At 46.2% G+C, this 18456-nt stretch overlaps 1 protein-coding gene across 8 annotated transcripts in view; it reads right to left on the bottom strand.

Moving 5' to 3' along the window:
- The window catches only part of cpeb3 (cytoplasmic polyadenylation element binding protein 3), a 38064-nt gene extending 19734 nt beyond the window's left edge, over positions 1 to 18330 (bottom strand). For 2 of the 8 annotated variants that reach the window (XM_071522173.1, XM_071522175.1), the window contains exons 1-4: positions 15960 to 16029; positions 14781 to 15685; positions 8000 to 8153; positions 197 to 253 (exon numbers count right to left, since the gene is read on the bottom strand). In XM_071522173.1, the coding sequence (XP_071378274.1) occupies positions 197 to 253; positions 8000 to 8153; positions 14781 to 15674 (1105 nt within the window). In that variant the 5' untranslated portion in view covers positions 15675 to 15685; positions 15960 to 16029. Of the gene's footprint in view, positions 1 to 196; positions 254 to 7999; positions 8154 to 14780; positions 15855 to 15959; positions 16030 to 17534; positions 17557 to 18290 lie in introns of those variants that run through there. The other 6 variants (XM_071522176.1, XM_071522177.1, XM_071522178.1 and 3 more) reach the window with 5 other exon arrangements.
- Between the last annotated feature and the right edge of the window lie 126 nt (positions 18331 to 18456).

The following is an 18456-nucleotide window of genomic DNA, read 5'->3' as shown; positions in this document are numbered from 1 at the left end:
GCATGGGTCCCAGAGGTTAAGGTTTGTGTATAAGGCGTAGGTGTTTCATGGCATTCGCCAGTCAACACTTCCCATTCTTTGTTTTTCCCAAACACGAAAGGACAGAAGGCAACAGTAACAACACATATATCTGTCGAACTAAAGCAATCAAATTAATTCCAACAGATCATGGGTACTACAATAAAATGTGACTTACTGTTCAATGGCATTATGTGGTCTGCTCCAGGATGATGAAAGTTAAGGCCCATGCGTCCTGTAGAGGAAAAAAAAGAAAAGATTTACAAAAGAGGGAAAACATGGAAACGACTGATATAAAACACCCTGTTGAGAGACAATTCATTTTAATGTTCCATTCTATTGTAGGCAATGGGAAAATGTCAGCCAACATGAAATGTGTGACATGAAATGAATAAACAATAAATTTACCCTGCGTGTTACAATGGCGGAAAAGACGACCACAGAAGATGGATGTGAAAAACAAGGTGGAAACAGGCATTCATTCGTTGTCACAGATCTCGTTCGTGCACACACACGTAAACAAAGGCAGCTATAATGCTAGGAATTCGACAGAGCGTGTATTCTGTTGTGGTGACACTGTGTGCATGTTACGAGGGCCGGTCTGTCATTGTGCTTTCTTGGGGAGGAAGGGGGTGCTAAGTGGAAGTCAATTCCTGGTAGCCCCCGTCTCTGTCATCCTATCCGTATGGGCAACAACAAGAAAAATACACTTAAGCCGGGGCAGAAATAGCCTACCTTGTTGAGGACAAAATATTGCCATCTCACTGTCAACATTATTTACAGTGACAGCCGCAGGGGCACACCCTTTATCCCTAACCACTTAAAATTAGGGCCCTCTGTCAAAATACGCCTACAGCAGCTTTTTACCCAACAGACAGCAGGCAAACAGCCTACCTTGAGTCATCTGAGGAAGGTTAAGCAACCAGACATTTTCACTGAAATGCATTTCACATCGATAACCCAACAGACATTTTGGCAACTAACATTTGGGTTTAACCGGGCAGGACTTTTGTGAGCTAGCTTATCCACATCTGCAGTTAACATATTTCACAAGTGTCACTTCAGTGTCCATGTTGGGGGGGGTTGTAGGGGAAAGGGGTTGGGGGGTTCAGCTGGGATAGATATCTTGTTTTACCACTAGCATAGGTATGCCTATATATAGCATGGGCTGTGAGAGACAGAATGGCTGCGTGTTGCAAGCTGGTATGGTGCAAACAAGATGTCATGTCAAAAGTTTCAAAATTTGGCCACAGAAGATAGATAGGGGGACATGGGATGGGGGCTCTTCCTGGCCTGCAAACAAGAGTGGAACTAGCAGTTAGACCTGGTTAGACCTGGAGGACGAGGGGACGGCCTCCCTACAGCTCAACAGATGTGGATTTCCCCACTCTTCTCAGCCAGTCATAATCCACGCAACAGTAGGGCTTAGGGGCCAAATGCAGTGTGACAAGCCCATATGTACACACACACGCACGCTTAAACACGTGGACATGCGTGACAGTGTTCCAGTGTCACTCTCTCTTTGCTGTTTCCAACTGATTATCATGAGTAAATGAGTATTATGTTGAGAAAGAATAGACACACTCAGCAACAGGAACCGCCAGCGCCGTGTCCTGAGGCTGAGGATTTTTCAACTCTCTAGAAAGTTCTCAAAGCATTCACTACTTTCTCCATCTCACCACCCTTTCATTTAAGAGCCAAGCCAGTTTTTCTACGTAGGCCGAGTTAAACGGCCCCAAGGGATAGTTACATCAGATCGTGTGTATTGGTAAATGTGCCTAGTACAGGCCAGCAGGGTGGACTAGTTGTTAAAGACCCAGGTTCAAACCCCCATGTCGACAAACATCCAACCAAGGAAGTGTCCTTGTGCACTGAATCCCTACCAGCTCCAGAGGTGCTGTTCTGTAGCTGACCCTGCCTCTGACCTCCCTGTGAAAGGGACCAATAAAGTAGCCTATTACATTACACATTAGTACTAGTACTAGCACTACACTCAAAGCATTCAGCCAACACTCAAAACCCTGGTTTTGCTGCTAGGAGGACCAAAGCCGCAACAAACACTCTCTTGTAAATAGCTGCGGTCCATGCTTGCCTTTCCCTCTAAATTAGCCCTTTTGGGTGATGGAGGGGGACAGTTGCCCTCCTGAAAGCCTCAAAATAGCTCTGGGCATGTGCCATCTGCTTCCCCCTAGAGTTGAGTGGCGTGGCCTGAGGGGCCCCGGGGTGCTGCTGCTGCTGCCGCTGCTGTTCTGGTGACATTTCCGCACCGAGAGCCTGGGCTATTCTCAACCTCCCCGTGATGGCCAGGCCTGGGCAGACACGCCATCCCGTTCCTTAGGCACGGAGCCAACAGCACCTCCCCTTCACGCGCCTGACAATCTGCAGGCTGGACAATGACCTCGCCGTGACCTCTTCGGTGGAAATGGGATAAAGAGTAGGGGCTGGATTTGCTGGACATAGCCAGTGGCCACCAATTCAGGACCCAGGACCCCCTGGGAGTGTTGCAAAGTTCTCAGCATGGGGGGCATGAGGCTTCAGAGAAGTTGCCGTAAAGGAATCAGATAAGAGAGAGCAAGAAGCCAGGACAAAATGAGTTGTTTGTTAAAATGCAATCATTTGCAAATGTTATTTCTCATAAGTAATTTATGTCTTTTATCGACCTCTCAGAAACCAAGGAACTGCACCAACATCGACAGGTCCCTGGCACAGTTTACAGTGGCCTGTAATTGCCAGAAATATAAACGTCATGATATAACGTGTAAGCTAGCTAATTAGAGCAGAGAGAGGTGATATATCACCATGCAAAATAATACTGCTTTCTCATTTGCTTTTTTGGCATGAGAACGAAATGTATCATAGCACTGTCCTCCATTTTTGAGCAGTTGAAAATGCGAGGGTGGGGCTGGGGGTGTACGGGCCAGAAAGTGAGTTTTGAAAGCCAGAAATCCGGCCAGAAAATAAAGTAGAGCATGACATTGAATCCTGCTTTTGCTTTCTTGGTGTGAATTATGTGTAAGATGCACACACCATGGGGTCCTGCCTATATTATGGCACAGGGGGGCACAGGGTTTGAGGGATCGGAGGAAAAGTAGGTTTGGAACCACAGTTCTACATGGTCCAACTTCACCACAAACTATTGAGGGCTACATTAGTGCTGCATTTAAGAGTCTTGGTCCTAAATGGTTAAACTTTCACTAGATTCCATGCAGCCAATCACCGCCAACTGCGTCCCACCTGGAGCTCTCCTCAACTGCCTTGGCCACGTTTCGCTCCCTCTGTTCCACATAACAGCACGTATTATAGCCCCCCAATAACTGCTGCAGGATGAAAAAAAACAAAAAAAACCCCGGCAGCAGTTATGAGGGGAGAGCGGAGCGGGCGTGCCAACAGCGAGGTGTGGAAATGTTAGCCCTCCTGACAAAAAAACAGCTCAGCAGCAGGGTGCCCCAAAGTCACACTCTTGCTGGCTACTGTCAAAGAAACCTTCAATTATCAAGACTACTCTAGCAGAAAGGGGAGGGGAAAAAAACAATCAGTCCAAGACAGCGAAACCCAGTGAGGGGCATGTGTTTTGCACACACCCACCACATGACTGGAAGGATTGAGTGTGATGGATGGTTTTGTTAGAAAAGCTGGTCAGAGGACAGTCTGTGTGTTCCTGTCTGTCATCGTGGCCTACTTCTTTCCCTTCATAACAGGTCCAGCTGTACCCAAGAGCCCTGGACAAGATTATCACATCGGGGCCAAAGTTCATTTAGCTATCAAGCTTGAACATGTAAAACTATATAAAGCACGATATATAAAACACGACTGCGTGGTTAGGGCAGATTTCTAGACGTAGAAGCCAAAACTCCCAAGTGTTGCGAACTGACAGATCTTAAGAGAAATGACAATCCTTAAAGATGAACTATGATAGCAATTCATACCATCGTAGAGACTTTACTTCCCAGATTAAGCCCGATGCACAACTTGGCAGCGCTGGCTGTGCTTTGAATAGTATTTCATGGCTTATGAGATCTGGACAAACCATGATTTTCACAGACAAAACAAGCCTAGACTTGTTTTTTTGCCTGGACTGGATTAGCTCAGTCATGCTTGCAGGAGTCACGAATTTTCCACCATAACAAACATACCACTAACACTGTAGTTTATTGGAAGCAGGGTGTGATCTAACCTTTAACACTGCCAACAAACACATCACCTTATCTCTTCCCAGTCATTACTGGCTGTTTAAAGTGCAGGGGCATCCTTCTGCTGTTGATCATCATCTCAGGAGTTGTTAACTACATGTGTCTAAAGGTCAAGCGGTCAAGTCCAGCTCGTCAGCTGCACTCAGGCCCGACCAACCGTTTCAGAGGTTGGTCTTTCACCTCAGGTTAAGCTGCTCTGACCCCTGTCTGACCCGGGACGATGCCAAGAGTCCACAAAGACCTCAGTCTTCCTCTTCCAAACAAACCTTCTCCAAGGATCAAGTCAAACAAAGCAGGGTCGTTACTTTCTAGCCAAAGCCGGAACTTGTCACAATCTTTACCTAAGAAGTTGTTAATAAACCTGGCTCTCTCTCTGGTTTATCCTTAACTTAAACCTCACTGGAGACCTTTACACTGAAACCTTAGTGGAGTAGAGACGAAAAAGTAATGTTTGTGATCGATTCTTTATAAGGTTTCAGAAAAAGTAAGACCACCTAGCCCTCCTAGTATTGAAGCACCCTTGCCTAATCAGACTGCAACTCGTCTGACCTGTGCTGTGCTTGCAATTCTTGTTTTCCTCCTGATAAAAAACCTGCGTGTCAACTCTTATCCATTGACCGATGCTCTTGTCAACAAGCGCACAAAGGCAAACAGCACCGCTATTTGCTCTCCCTCAACTACCGACTAAAATTTACAGCCTGCGCCTGCTATCTTGTACAATAACATTATGCTTCATACGCGCCGTTAACCTGCACATGGCCACCGATCACAACACACGCCGTGAAATTGCTGAAAACCTGCTTGTTCAAAGCTAAACTCCTTGGCTTTTTCAGAACTGTAGCTTACATGACGTTGCAGAGCTTAAATCTGAGGTGAATTAAAACACGAGTTAATCAATTTCAACCCTGTAAAAGCTGAAGTCTCGCACACAAAGAGACAACGCGATCGGTAACAGAGGGGCATGGGTAAGATCATGTGAGATAGACCAGCTGAGGGAGGGAGTGTGTGTGTGTGTGTGTTAGAGAGAGAGAAAGAGAGAGCGCTTGGGGGTGGGGTGGAATCCACACACAGTGCTCACATCAGGACTTTTAGACACACTTTGGAGTATCCTGATGGGTTAGTGACAACATCAAGAGCCGGTGTGCGGGGGAGTGGCTGCATGCTGACGAAACAGTAGTGTGTCTGTCGGGCCGTCCACGCCGAAGACGAAGAGACGAAGACGGCATTTGGCAAGGGACGAGAGACAGCCTGGGAGAGTGCGTGTGTGAGGTGGGAGCGCTTTGCATGGAATGTCACAGTTGATTTACATGTCAGAAACAATTTGGATGTGTATACCCTCTGTGCGTGTGTGTGTGTGTGTGTGTGTCGCGCCGCAGTTTTGACTCTGCTAGCTGCAGTGGTGGTGGCTGTTGTCATTCAAATGGCTGGTGTTTTTCCAGGCCAAGGGGAGGCTCTCTTGTGTGCGTGTGAGAGTGTGTGTGTGTGTGTGTGTGTGTGCGTGCGTGTGCGTGTATGTTGGGTGTGCCACACGTGAGCTCAGCTGACCCAGTTCAGGAACTACATGCAGACCAATGTGTGTAATGAGCATTTAGTGAGTTGGAGAGGATCGCAAGAATTAATTGTCATTCTCACAGAGAAGTCCCCCCCCCCATACACACACACACACACACACACACACACGTCTACACACCCTTTCAAGCTGGACCGACTCCTCTCCAAACAAACGCTCAGACAAAACAACAAGTTGAATCTAGAGAGCCTTGCCCTTCTCCCCGCTCCGACTAAGAGGGGGGGGGGGGGGGTGTCACCGCCTCTCACCCTCTGTAGAAGACCAATTCTCATTCGCATCACACTACAAGTGCTTCACACACACACACACACAGGGACTCATAAAACACTTGAGGAAAAACAACTATTCCAGTCACAATGAGAAGTATGCTAGAAATGTCTGTGATGGAATGGTTGGTGGGCGGGACCCGTTCGGTTGGGAATGCACAAACTGGGCCTACTGGGTGAGTTAGTTTTGACTGGTGATTCTCAACTGGTGGGTCGTGTCCTCAAAGTGGGCACGATGGCTGTGGACTAAGAACAACTAGAAAAGAAACATTGCGTTATCTAGTCTGTGACTTCATGGACTAGGCCAACTTTTGGTCCACTTTACAATCACTGGTCTAGGCCAGTGGTTCTTAAAGTCAGTCCAAGGAATAGTTTAAGTTCACTACGAATGAATTCGCTGGGAATTATCCCACTTAGAGAATGTATAAGAATGACTTCAAATGAGAGGCTTCACTATCAACAACCACAAAAATGTTCCCATATGGGGGTCCTGGGACAAAATTGTATCAAATTGTATCTGTGTTGTAATGTGTTCCCCCCCCCTGCTCGGGGGAAAATGACATCAACAGGTCATGTTCTTGCTGTAGATCGCTGGGCAGACTGAGGCCTGGGACGGGTGCCAGGGCCGAGGCGTGGGGCCGTTTCCAGACAGTGGGTAGGTAGGCCCACAAGGCCAGTCTAGGGTGGAGAGCAGGGTGGAGCCGCTCTGTGGTCGGCCCGGTAGCTCCCAGCAAGCCCCACACTGTTTACATGACGATGAGGGGGTAAACAAGGCGCGAGAGAGGCAGGAATGTAGGCCCGTGTGTTCACCAGTCACCCTCCCCGCTCTCTCTCCCCTGTCTCCGTCTTGCTTTGATATACAATCAAAAAGGGAAGGTTTGCAGGAGATTCCCGCCCCTTTCCAGTGAAGTTAGGCCGGGCCAGGATGACCGTCCCGTCTCGCTGAAACAATGCTCTCTCAACACACGATTGGAAAAACAGACGCTGCGCATGAGAAAGCGACAGGCTCTGTTCATCACATCCCCACTCCACCAATCTTTCCATTGTTAAGACAGGGGGGGAGAGGGGGGGAGGCAAAAATAAACAACACCCAACCTGACAGGGTCCCATTTGACCAACTGGATCCAGAGTTTTTACAATAGGCACGTGACATACGCCAGCAAAATATTGGCTTAAGAAGTCTGACGTACATTACATGGGCTTAAAACGGTGTGTGGAAAGATTCCCTAGCATTATAACAACACTGTTTTTCATCATTTCATAAATTCTCTGTGATAAAACAAAGCGAGCTGTTATATTTGTATCTATCTGAGTCCGCTCTTCGCTGCTTTTTTTCTGTGTATCAGGATGGCTTAGAGATATTGGCTTGAGCTTCTGGGCTTTTGCTCAATCTTGGCATGTGCAAACCGCACAATCACGTACACACACAAACAGTAATCAAGCGGGGAGTATGACGCCATTTCCGATTTCCATGTGTGAAGATCAGGAGCTGGATTGCAAATCAAGACGTCAGGAGAATAATAACATCTCGTCTCTCTAACCAAACATCACAGGATAAACCACAAATGCACTGCCAACAGAAATCACTCAGCATTCATGTTCACAACAATATATTCACCCAGGAAAAGAAGCACAGATCACATGACATTAACACTTGATTCAGTGATTCAATTCGGCAGAAAGGGCAGAGGAGAGAAAGTGAAGTTTGCAAGTAAGACCACAGCAGTGCACATTGTTGCACAAATGATCAAACACACACACACACACACAAATTAAAATTTTGCAGGTAAGGCCAAGTGTTAATTGATCTTAATTTAAAACTGTGAAAATGATAATCCATACTGGATTGGTAAAGAGGGCAAATAGAGCAACAGAACAAAAAAATGTATCAAGAGATGATGTGCCCATGAAGCCAAAACAACCCAAATAAGCGTGGACGTATGAATATTCCTAACCTGCAAAATGATTCCTCCATATAATATCAGCGATAGTCATTGGTGGGCCACCGGCAGGGTGTGGTTTACCTTTGTCATGGTCAGTCCTTATCATATCCATTAAGGAATTCTCCAAAGAGTGCAAGCTAAATGCATCAAAGGGCCGATTCCGGTCCTGCAACACAGAAAAAACAAAACAGTGGTTGAAGGTTAGCGTCATCTTAGTGGGTGACATGCAAAACAAATACCAGGAAGGGCATACTTTTCTGCGATTATGGGTGTGACGGTTATGCAGTTAGGTATGAGGCACCGCCAGGTACCATCAGCATCACCAAAGTACCCGTATCCACAGTGAGGAACACATTCAGAGGTATTATAGCTTACATACAATGGTTACAAACGCCTGTGTACTGCCTGAAAAGTTCTCTTCAGAGTGGTGTTCATACATAACAATAAAAAAACAGACCATGAGGATTTAATTTGCCCCTGTCCAAAGCTTTGCAATGAACACAGAGGGGATGAGGAGCACTAACCCTCACATTTGAACAACCGATGACAAACACACACACACACTCAAAATGAGGCTGGGGTTCCCACCGTGACTTGCCTGTCTGCTTTATCGCCAAAAGAGTGGGGAGCAATTGACAAACCTCTCGGGCCTAAGGAGACTATCACCATTACCATTTGCAACGATGGGAAACTGGCAAACGTGAATTTGCACATTTCGCCCCCGCTGTTGAAATTCTGGTTGGTTACCTTGCTCAAGGGCAGATCAGCGTGGGGGCAGAGCCGGCAACTTGCATGTACCAACGGCACCCTGCTTTTGTTAAAACAGCAAGACAGGCTGGGACACATTCTCAGCCAATCTAGGCTAATATAAATTAGGGATTTGAGAGCAGACATTATAGTCAAAAAGAAGCTAAAATAGGTAGGTTTCAGCCCTGGGGGACTACGATCATTTCAGTTGGTTTTAAAAGGGAGATATGCATCTAGGCCAAGGGTTCCTAAACCTTTTCATGTCAGATAGATACACAGGCCCCAAGAACACGATTCTGTCAAGACTGTATTACTGTCAATACTGTAGGCGGAGACATAACAGTGGGGCGAATGAAATCTATGATCATCCTTACACCTTCACTCATTGGCCTAACTTAAATCAAATCTAACTATTCCTCATTTTGTTGGGACCCCCAGGACCCCAGTTTGGAAACCACTGATCTAGGATATCTCTCATTTTGACGAATGCATCTTTCATACAACATACTGGACAGAGTGCCTGTCCAAAAAAGGGTCTTTCAATTCAGCCATGCATGACACAAGTGTAGTATCCTGGAAACCATGGTATTACAGATAAAGGATATTATAAAAGCTCTTTCATGCTATCCAGGCCTCTCTTTGTCTGTGTCACCGTACTGTGGGTGACAATCTGCTGGCTGACAGGAACTCGGTATTACCCGATACAGCTGGTTTTGGAATGAGAGATAAAGTTCGGTGCCGGGGCTGTGATGGGGCACTAAGGGATTCCATATGGGTCACATTTGGAGCTGGTGATTTACAGAACCTCTCCAAACCAATTTCCTGGTCCTGTGAGGCAGACCGGCCCGTTTGGATCCGGGTCCAGATAGGCAACACGACATCAAAAAAGGTCCGAGGGTTAAACCGCTCGCTGCTGATGAAATGTCGAGAAGACTTTATGAGAATGACATGTGTGCCAAAGGTAAAGATGACTACTGAGAGCGAGTCTAGCCGGAGAGCCGGGGCTGGGGGGGTGGGGGGGGGCTAGAGCCTTGGCAGCTGTGTCCTGTGTCCGCTGCCCGAGCCGGGGCCACATTGTTTGCACACCAGGGCTATTGTTGCCCATTCGGCTGAGCATTCAAAAGCGTTATTCCCCCCACTCTGGACCCGGCAGCGCCACGCAGATAAAAATCTGCCCACTTGGTACAAACGGTAAACACTTAAAACGCTGAGCTTTTCGTTTCCTCCGCCCTCCCCCCTCGACACATGCGGATGAACGCAGCGAGGGCTTGGAGGGGTGGGGGTGGGGGAGTCAGATAGCTCATCGTAGTGAAATGACCTGAGGAGAGCCACATCATATACGCTGCTCATCCAGCAGCCCCCCCCCACTTGCAACAGGTTTTAGTGCTGCACTAATACACCACATATGTAAGAGAAGCTGGCATCGGCCTATCTGGACCGCTGCCTGCGCTCCAGCTCACCTCTCCTCGTGACCCATAAACAAGATATGAGCATTTATGAGGAAGATTCACGATTGGAAACAGACCGAACATTTAAGATACGGCTGAATACCTCTTCTTATTGAATCTATAAGGTGACCACATGTCTGCTCAATAGGGTTAAGTGTTACCAGCTTGAGAGGCGGACAGTGAATATCAGCTTTTCTGATTTTTTTTTTCTGAGTTGGAAGTGTAAGCAGCAGTGAATTCTAAAAACACATTGGACATTAGGCTTATTAAAATGCATACATGGTTAAATGTGTATTGTCTAGAGCAACTCGTGTGAAATAAAGCAAGAAAAAGATATAGGAAAGCAAGCTAAACGACGCGTTCCCAGCACAGGAAAGGATGCAAATGACACCGGTTACACCTTCAAACTTGCCGAAGCTCCTTGCCGTTTTGCATGACCATCAGCCAACATTTGACTGCGGGACTCGCCTGTCAGCCTGCCAACTAACTCCCCCCCCCCCCCCCCCCCCCACCCCCCCCCCCCCCCCCCCCCCCCCCCCCCCACCCCCCCCCCACCCCCCGTGATCTGATATGAAGTGATAAGGATCGCAGAGGAGCGCACAATCATTTGCCACCGCCGTCATTTCAAATGAGGGTGTCCTCCTGAGATCCTCATGTGACTTTGTTTTTGAAGCCTCACACCGACATGCTAAGTTGAATTCCGCGCATTCCTGGGCCTTTAAGCGGCGGCCGACAGCAGGCGAGTACGAGCACATGTCGGAGCACATGGGACTCAAGAGTCTCTCACCCCTGCGTTTCTTCGGAAGAATCCCGGGTGAGATCTACAGAATGACAGCAGATACACCTGGCACCAGCTGCTCCGCTTGCTGCTCGGCTCGGCTCTTTCACCCCGGGTTTCGCTTCACGATAGACAGGCCGCTTTATGCAGCGTGACATGTGGACCCCCCTGACCTTGTGTCCTGGTGATAAGTTTTCTGCAATTACGGGTGTGAGCGTTAGGCAGCTAAGTGTGAGCTGCAGCCGGGTAATATCACCCAAGTACCCGTAACACCAGTAAAGAATGCCCCTGGCTTTTAATCAATGGTTAACAACGCATGTGTACTGCCTGAAACTTCAAGTATTCACAAGTATTCAATGGTTCCCCAAGAAGCCTCTGAAACAGCATTTAGACCATCATGGGACACTAAAACTCTCCATTGAAACCCATACCAATGAAATTCTTTTAGGGTTTTAGGGTCAGCAGCTCTTTAAGGCACCGCATCTATTCAATGGCAGGGGAAAGTGTGGGATACACTGCTGCCTACAAATGAGGACAAAAAAAATACACTGAAATTAGATGAAAAAATCAAATGTGCCAAGAAAATGATATTTCATTGCAGGTTTTACAGATGTTTTTTTATGTAGCTGTGGTCAGACAGGAACCTTCATCATATCGGTATTGGACGTCATGACAGGCCGATTTCCAATATTTAATAAAAGCCCAATATCGGCCCAATATACCAGAAAACCGATATATCAGTCTAAGCCTAACAGGTACACCTGGCACCAGCTGTCCACATTACAGTACAGGACTGTTGTGTTGAGCTGTCAGCTGAGCTATTTGCCTGGGCTTCACTTCAGTAAACAGGCCACTCTATACAGCGTGACATGCGGCCCCCTGACCTTGCCTCCCGGCGATAACTCGCTCTGTGAGCCGGCCAAGTCGAGAGAGAGGAAGAGATAGAGGCTCGGCAGAGGAAACCGAGTAGTGAAGCCGAGGAAAGACAGACTGACACACACAATTATTTATCTCCTCAAAAGGCTATATACGTTTCAAGCTGGCTGGAATTTCACCCTGTGCCGGGCCGCGTTTCGCCGGCACATGTTGTCCTCGCTGCAGCAGCAGGTTAACATTTTGGCTCCCGCTCCGTTCTCCCGGGCCCTTCTTTTGAACGGGGGGAACAAATACTCCTTTTTAAGTACGCCGGTGACTTAAGAGGGAGCATTCAGCGAGCCTATTTTTTGATGTTGGCTTGTTTTTCAGCCACACGGTTCATGACTAAACATGGGGAAAACACATGACTGGCCACGTGAAAAAAGCCATACAGTATTGGGACTGTTCATGTCAGCCTACTCGGGAATCATAAGTCACAATTAAGGCAAGACGTGCCCAATCAAATCAATTTAAACCAATATGAAAGAGACTTCATATACTACCTCCATGTCGTCCACTACAGTGTCGGTGAATACAGATGAGTCTTGTGGAATCTGAGCTGTACGGACCACAAGGCAGGTTGAAATATACTGTGTGGTGTTGAAATCTGATCATGAACCCACCTCACCTCTTCCCTCTTACACGTCAATGTGGGGCGCTTGGCAATGTTACAGTGCTTGATAAAGATGAGGATGAGATAATGTATAGCCAGACACCACATAAGGAGACTCCCCATTAAGGTCAATGTTAAAATTCATGTTTTCTCTCTTTTCCTACTTCCAACCGTAACTATACCATATAAACAATAAATAGGACATCTTTGCCCTGTTTCTTGTTATTTTTCAGACATAAATGCATGACCATTAAAATGCTAACTGGCTAAGTATAGCTAACGGAAGCTGGTCACATGTTGTGATATGATACAGTATTTTTCCAGGCTGTTTTTGGAGAGTTTCTTGTATTTGTAGTTAAGAATGGCACACAGCTCCTCTTTGGCATTTTCAAACTTGGACTAATAGAATGCTAAGTGCTAACATTAGCTTGTTGGATATAATTTTGTCTTTTTAACATTAAAACAATGCAACATAATTCCTAGCTTATTAGCACTTTATGACCCTGAATCTAGTCTGTTTTTTATGGTCATGCAGATGTCTGACAAACGAAACAGAAAAGTATGCCAATGACAACACTTGTACTGTGTTACATATTTAGTTGAAACTCAAAATAAGTGATAACACACCGAGTTAGAGCTGATAAACGTAGGGCTTCTTAGCATTACTAGCAATGGCGAGAATCCTTTGCCTTCCCCTCGCTTCCGGGTTTCTGTCTGTGGAGATCAGGTTGAAACCCCGCCCACTATTCCACCACAAGCCAACCAAAAGCGAGTTCTGATGCTGCCTTCAGGTGCTGTCAAAAATCTCGAAATTATGAGGTGAGCACACATGAACCACCAAGAAAAAGGTAAATTTAACGACTGGGAATTTTGGGAAAGAAGAAACGTTGTACGAGATGCAACGTTCAGGGGGCAGAGGGGTTAACTCAAGGTTAAAGTGACATTTCTTATCATTATATATTACTGTTAAGCATTCTGGGTAAATAATTTGTATTGTTGTATCGTTCTATTCTCATTCTCTAGCTTTTAGTTGCTATGCATGCAATACATTACAAAAAAAAAAATCAACAACATGCATAGTGCACATTTTCTCCCCTTTATTCTGCAGCATATCTGTAGCATAAAGTAGGCTACTGTCACTTAATTTCTAAAATGAAACATCAGCCACCAAAAAAATATTTTGCTATTATTTCTAATCAAATAGGTGTTAGTACATCACTCTTTTGACATCTGAATTGGTCTTATTTATGAATGCTCACCTTGAATTATGGCACAGAGGATTACAACATCGAATCCTACGTCTCGGTAAATGCTAAAAAACACTAAATGATCGGACGCAGGCGTATTCACGACTGCTCGGAAATGGGAGCTTACGAGGAGCACTTGAAGGCAGCATATGTCCTTTAAACCCCCCCGAGAGTGAGCTGGCAATACGAGAAGGAAATTTAACCATTTAGGGCAATAAACCGTGCAAAACGGCTGCCCATTTCCACAGAAGACTACTTGAATATGTTTATCTTGAATACGTTATTCTCTTAAAATAACTATGATCGATGCATAATAACTTTTAAAACAATTATACCTCCATGACTCATCGTCTGATTCAATTTATTGTACATTACACAGAATAGGTTGCATACACTCTGCGAGAAAATGTTGACAGCTATCGGGATAATTTGATCACCATGGTCATTTTGTCTTTCCACTGAAGCTACATAATTTACTGCCGTGGTGTAGTTATAATAACATCTCAAGTAGAGGCCCTTTATGCTGGCAGGACACATCCAGACCCAATTGAAAATGGCTCTGAAGGTCGTGTCCTACTCCATAAAAACACTGTGGAAAACATCGTAGGCAACTATTGAAGATGTATTGACATTATGTATGATTTATGCGAAAGAACGGTTTCTCTATTCCAAATTCACCCATTAGCCTATATGGACTTAAACGTCGCCTATATCACCCTAACGAAAAATCACTATAATATTCCTATATGGACTTATAATGTATATGTATGAGTTTACGGTGACCTTATCATACTTTATGGCATTTTATATCCTATGGTATCACTATAATGTTCTTATATTGACTCAGTTTTCCTGAGATATCTGTATAATCCCTCTGAAATGTATTATAGAATTACTATAATTCTTTTTCGAGAGGGGAAAACAGGCACATCGACAATCATTTCAAAATGGGTAGAAATTTTTCAGCACTGAGGCGATAAGGTAGGCCCAGGCCTGTAGCCTACAGGCTGTATGCGGCTTTTACTGAGAAAGTATGCAGGTTTACCTGGAAAGGCAGTATGTTGTTGCTGTTGTCCGTCCTGAAGGCGCTGTCCTCCATCCAGGGCTTGGGGGCGAGGGGACCAGCTCTTGGGAATTTGGGGGGTGCTATAACGTTGCTGGTATAGGGCTTTTTCATGGGGGAGATGGGGTTCAGGGGAGACGGCACCCCGACGCCGACTCCGACCCCGACGCCCACGGCTCTCCGCGGGTCCCTGCCTGCCTGCAGCCCGCTCCACGGGTTGGAGGCTGTGCTCCAGGCGGCGTTTTGGTGGTTATTCCAAGCGGACGACGAGCCCGAAGAAGTAGACGACCCCTTGCCGTTATTCATGATGGTCTGATAAGCGTTTCTCTGGGGGAAGGGGCCTTGGCTGGGGCTGACGGGGGATCTCCTCTGCTGGGGCTGCTGCGGCTGCGGCTGCTGCGGCTGCTGGGCTTGCTGTTGATGCTGCTGGGACTGGGGAGCCAGGCCGATCTGCGGGGAGAAATTGCCCCCGAACACGGGGTTGACGTGGTGGGGGAAGTTCTGGAAAAGCATCGTCCCGTTCACCGAGGGTATTCCCTGGAAAAAGCTGTCGTCCACGGCGTTCGTGGTGCCCGTGGACCAAGTGCTCCCAAACGAGGAGGAAGGGGAGGAAAGGGGGCCGCCGGTCTCCTGCGGCTGGTGGTGGAAGCTCAACCCGGGCAGGATCGGCGACTCCATCGGCACTTTGTCTTTGCTGCTGCTGCTCAGCGCTGAAGCCGCTTGGTTGGTCCCGGTCGACGGACTCTCCGACTCCGATGAAGAAGAAGGGGGCTCCGATGACGGGGTCGGGGTGGAGGGAGGAGGGTCTACTTGCGTCGGATCTTGCTGATGGTGAGGCTGGGCTTTGTTTTTGTCCATCAGTAAATCATCCTGCATGGTTTGCTGAGCTGCAACGGGGGGAAACAGAGACGAGGAGTTATTATAATTACTGTCATTTAGGATATCATGGACCAAGCTCGCCGGGCTGCTATAGTATTTGATGAACGGGGACAACTTCGACAAGGATATGATGTTGGAGGGACCAGGCAATTGCAAGGCGAATGCGTGATCACCCATTTAGCCGAAAATAAGACAGGGAAAAAAACACAATTCCTAGACTAGCAGAGTGATTCATAAATCCCCCACAAATTATACTCGGAGCATACGGCTGCAGATATTCACCAGATTTTCGCCACGTCTCGTTTTTCCTTCCACGCAGGAACTCCGGAGCTGCAATGTGAAACTGATTCTGTGTCTGTTTTTTTTTTTGCCCAAGGACCTCCCCTATATTAATTTACATACGTCAATAAATACAGCTGTCCTTCAGCAAGGTTAAAAGACACTTCTACCTTGACCCGTGCACCTCGACCGACACGACCACTGGGGCTCTTTTACACTAAAACTGACTTCCAGCAAAAGGCGCACTTCGCCTGTTTCTTTTTTTTTTTTTTTTTTTTTTTTACGCAGTAGAATGTGACGCACTTGAGCTACTTTATTATAGCGCAGATCTCGACTTGTGTACCGGCTACCCCTTACGAAAAAAAACTATAGTAAGCCTGTGATATTTTTTTTTGCAGGGTAACTGGACACGATGTTCTATAAGAATATCACAGTGACACCGGAGATTAAAAATGACAATTTAATTGGATATGGTCTGTATAAACTCACTATTGAGTACCACGGACACAATAAGTCCCTATAGGAATATTATAGTGATTTTTCGTTAGGGACTTTATTATAGCACAAAAGGGGTCCGGGGTCCGCATATACTAATCAAAAGTGTAGGCCTAGATCTTACATGTTAAGGTGAATATTCGGAGAAATTTTACAGCCAAGCTAGAATATAACTGACAGCTCCACCCTGCGTGGTCATCTACTCAACCTAACAGACTAGTTTCTGTAGGCTACCTTTCATGCAAAATTCCCCTTTACTGTGCATTTCAGAGACGCAAAGCCTTGAGAAAGATCAATCAACATCCTCAACTGTTTTCGTGACATTTTCAATTTTCCATTGACCTGGATGAAACAGCCCTATAGCCGCCGCATTTTCAATTTTCAACAATTAAATAGAATATTCTAAAATCTAGACCACAGTATGATTCATGGTTATTTCAAAGCTACAGTATTCTGTCGGCTGGAGCACATGCAGGGCATACGCATATAGGCTATAAGTACAGTGGAAAACCATTCATGGATAAAAACATGCTGAATTAAAACCAATAACAACACTGATAAGGCGTTTGGCTCCTCTTGGTTGTCAGCCTGTTGTCGGAACCTGGCTGCAGGAGAGATAACACGCAGCCTAGACCGAGGCCTTTAAATATGGAAGCAATAGCCTGCAGACTTTCAAAATAACACTCCCGATGACATGCCGAATGATAGCTGCAACTGTAGTGTGATGGCAATGGCACAAGTTGGACTTCCACAGCAGTCGCAATAGCCTGCATTGCACACACCCCACCAGTTAATCCCTGTTTTCTCCTCCAAGCGCTGCGCTTCCAAGGTCATCAAAGCAGCCTAATCAATACAGTGGGCACCTCGTCGGCCCTTCACTAAACACACTGCCAAAACCCGACCATTCGCATGCCAGTTCCCCGCGCTGATCGACACATCCAATACATTTCATAAAGCTGTCTTGCCTTGAAATCCCCCTTTAATCCATATGTGCCCCCTTCCACACAAACGAGAAAACATCATGCACACACACACACACACACAGCATGGTCGCTTTTCTGCCTAACGTGAAATTTGAATTACCTTTATCGTTCACCTTTTTGGGACTCTGTAAATAAAGCTATTTCTGTTTGCCTCGTCTGCTTTAGATATGACAAACGAGCTACCCTTGTGCCGAGATAGTCAGCAGTTGCCTCAACAGCTGATTGACTGCGGCGCATGGATGATGCCGCGGAGGCTGTAGGGAGTTGTAGTTTCTCACTGTAGGCCACTAAGTAACAGTATTGTGTGCCGCTGCAGCACAGCATCAGTCTGAAAGTCGGCCTATAATTGAGGCTACATGGCAAGACAAATCCCTAAAAAACACACTCATCACCGATGATTGCAGTGAGATCTCTCTCTCTCTCTCTCTCTCTCTCTCTCTCTCTCTCTCTCTCTCTCTCTCTCTCTCTCACACACACACACACACACACACACACACACACATACACACATTTATGATAAGAGAGAGTTGAAATGTCACCAAATATTCAATTAGGCTAATAGGTATTCAGCAAGTGCCCAACACTGACCTCGATGTGTATACTTGTATATGAAGAAGAGAGAGAGAGAGAGAGAGAGAGAGAGAGAGGGAGAGAGGGAGAGACAGAAAGTGAGAGTTGACATTTAATAGCCTATGAATTACATGATTTGCAGCAACTCTACATGAAGTGCAGATAATATTATGTTTTATAATAATTATAATTGTATAGAATGTATAATTTTGCACTCGAAATCTTTTTAAGAGAAGGAGGCATGGATCACCTAGATTAAGAGGATAGTGTGATTAAAACACCTTACCGCAATGGGGAGTGTTCTGCAGCCATATATGCATCTTCATGATGGTTGTCTTCCCAAGAAGCCTTAGTTCCTCTTAGGTAGACCTGTCGGGAGCGGGTTCAGAACATTAATTTGATATTTTTGGCCACATGAGGGAGGGAAACATTGTTAAATAAACTACATCTCC

This window comes from Centroberyx affinis, unplaced genomic scaffold (assembly GCF_046629955.1).
Source record: "Centroberyx affinis isolate AG114_WGS23_722 - 3 ecotype Tasmania unplaced genomic scaffold, CSIRO-AGI_Caff_v1 ptg000965l_1, whole genome shotgun sequence".
Taxonomy (NCBI): Eukaryota; Metazoa; Chordata; class Actinopteri; order Beryciformes; family Berycidae; genus Centroberyx; species Centroberyx affinis.
Note: the sequence above shows the minus strand (reverse complement) of the source record. Positions and strands in the feature narration are given on the sequence as shown.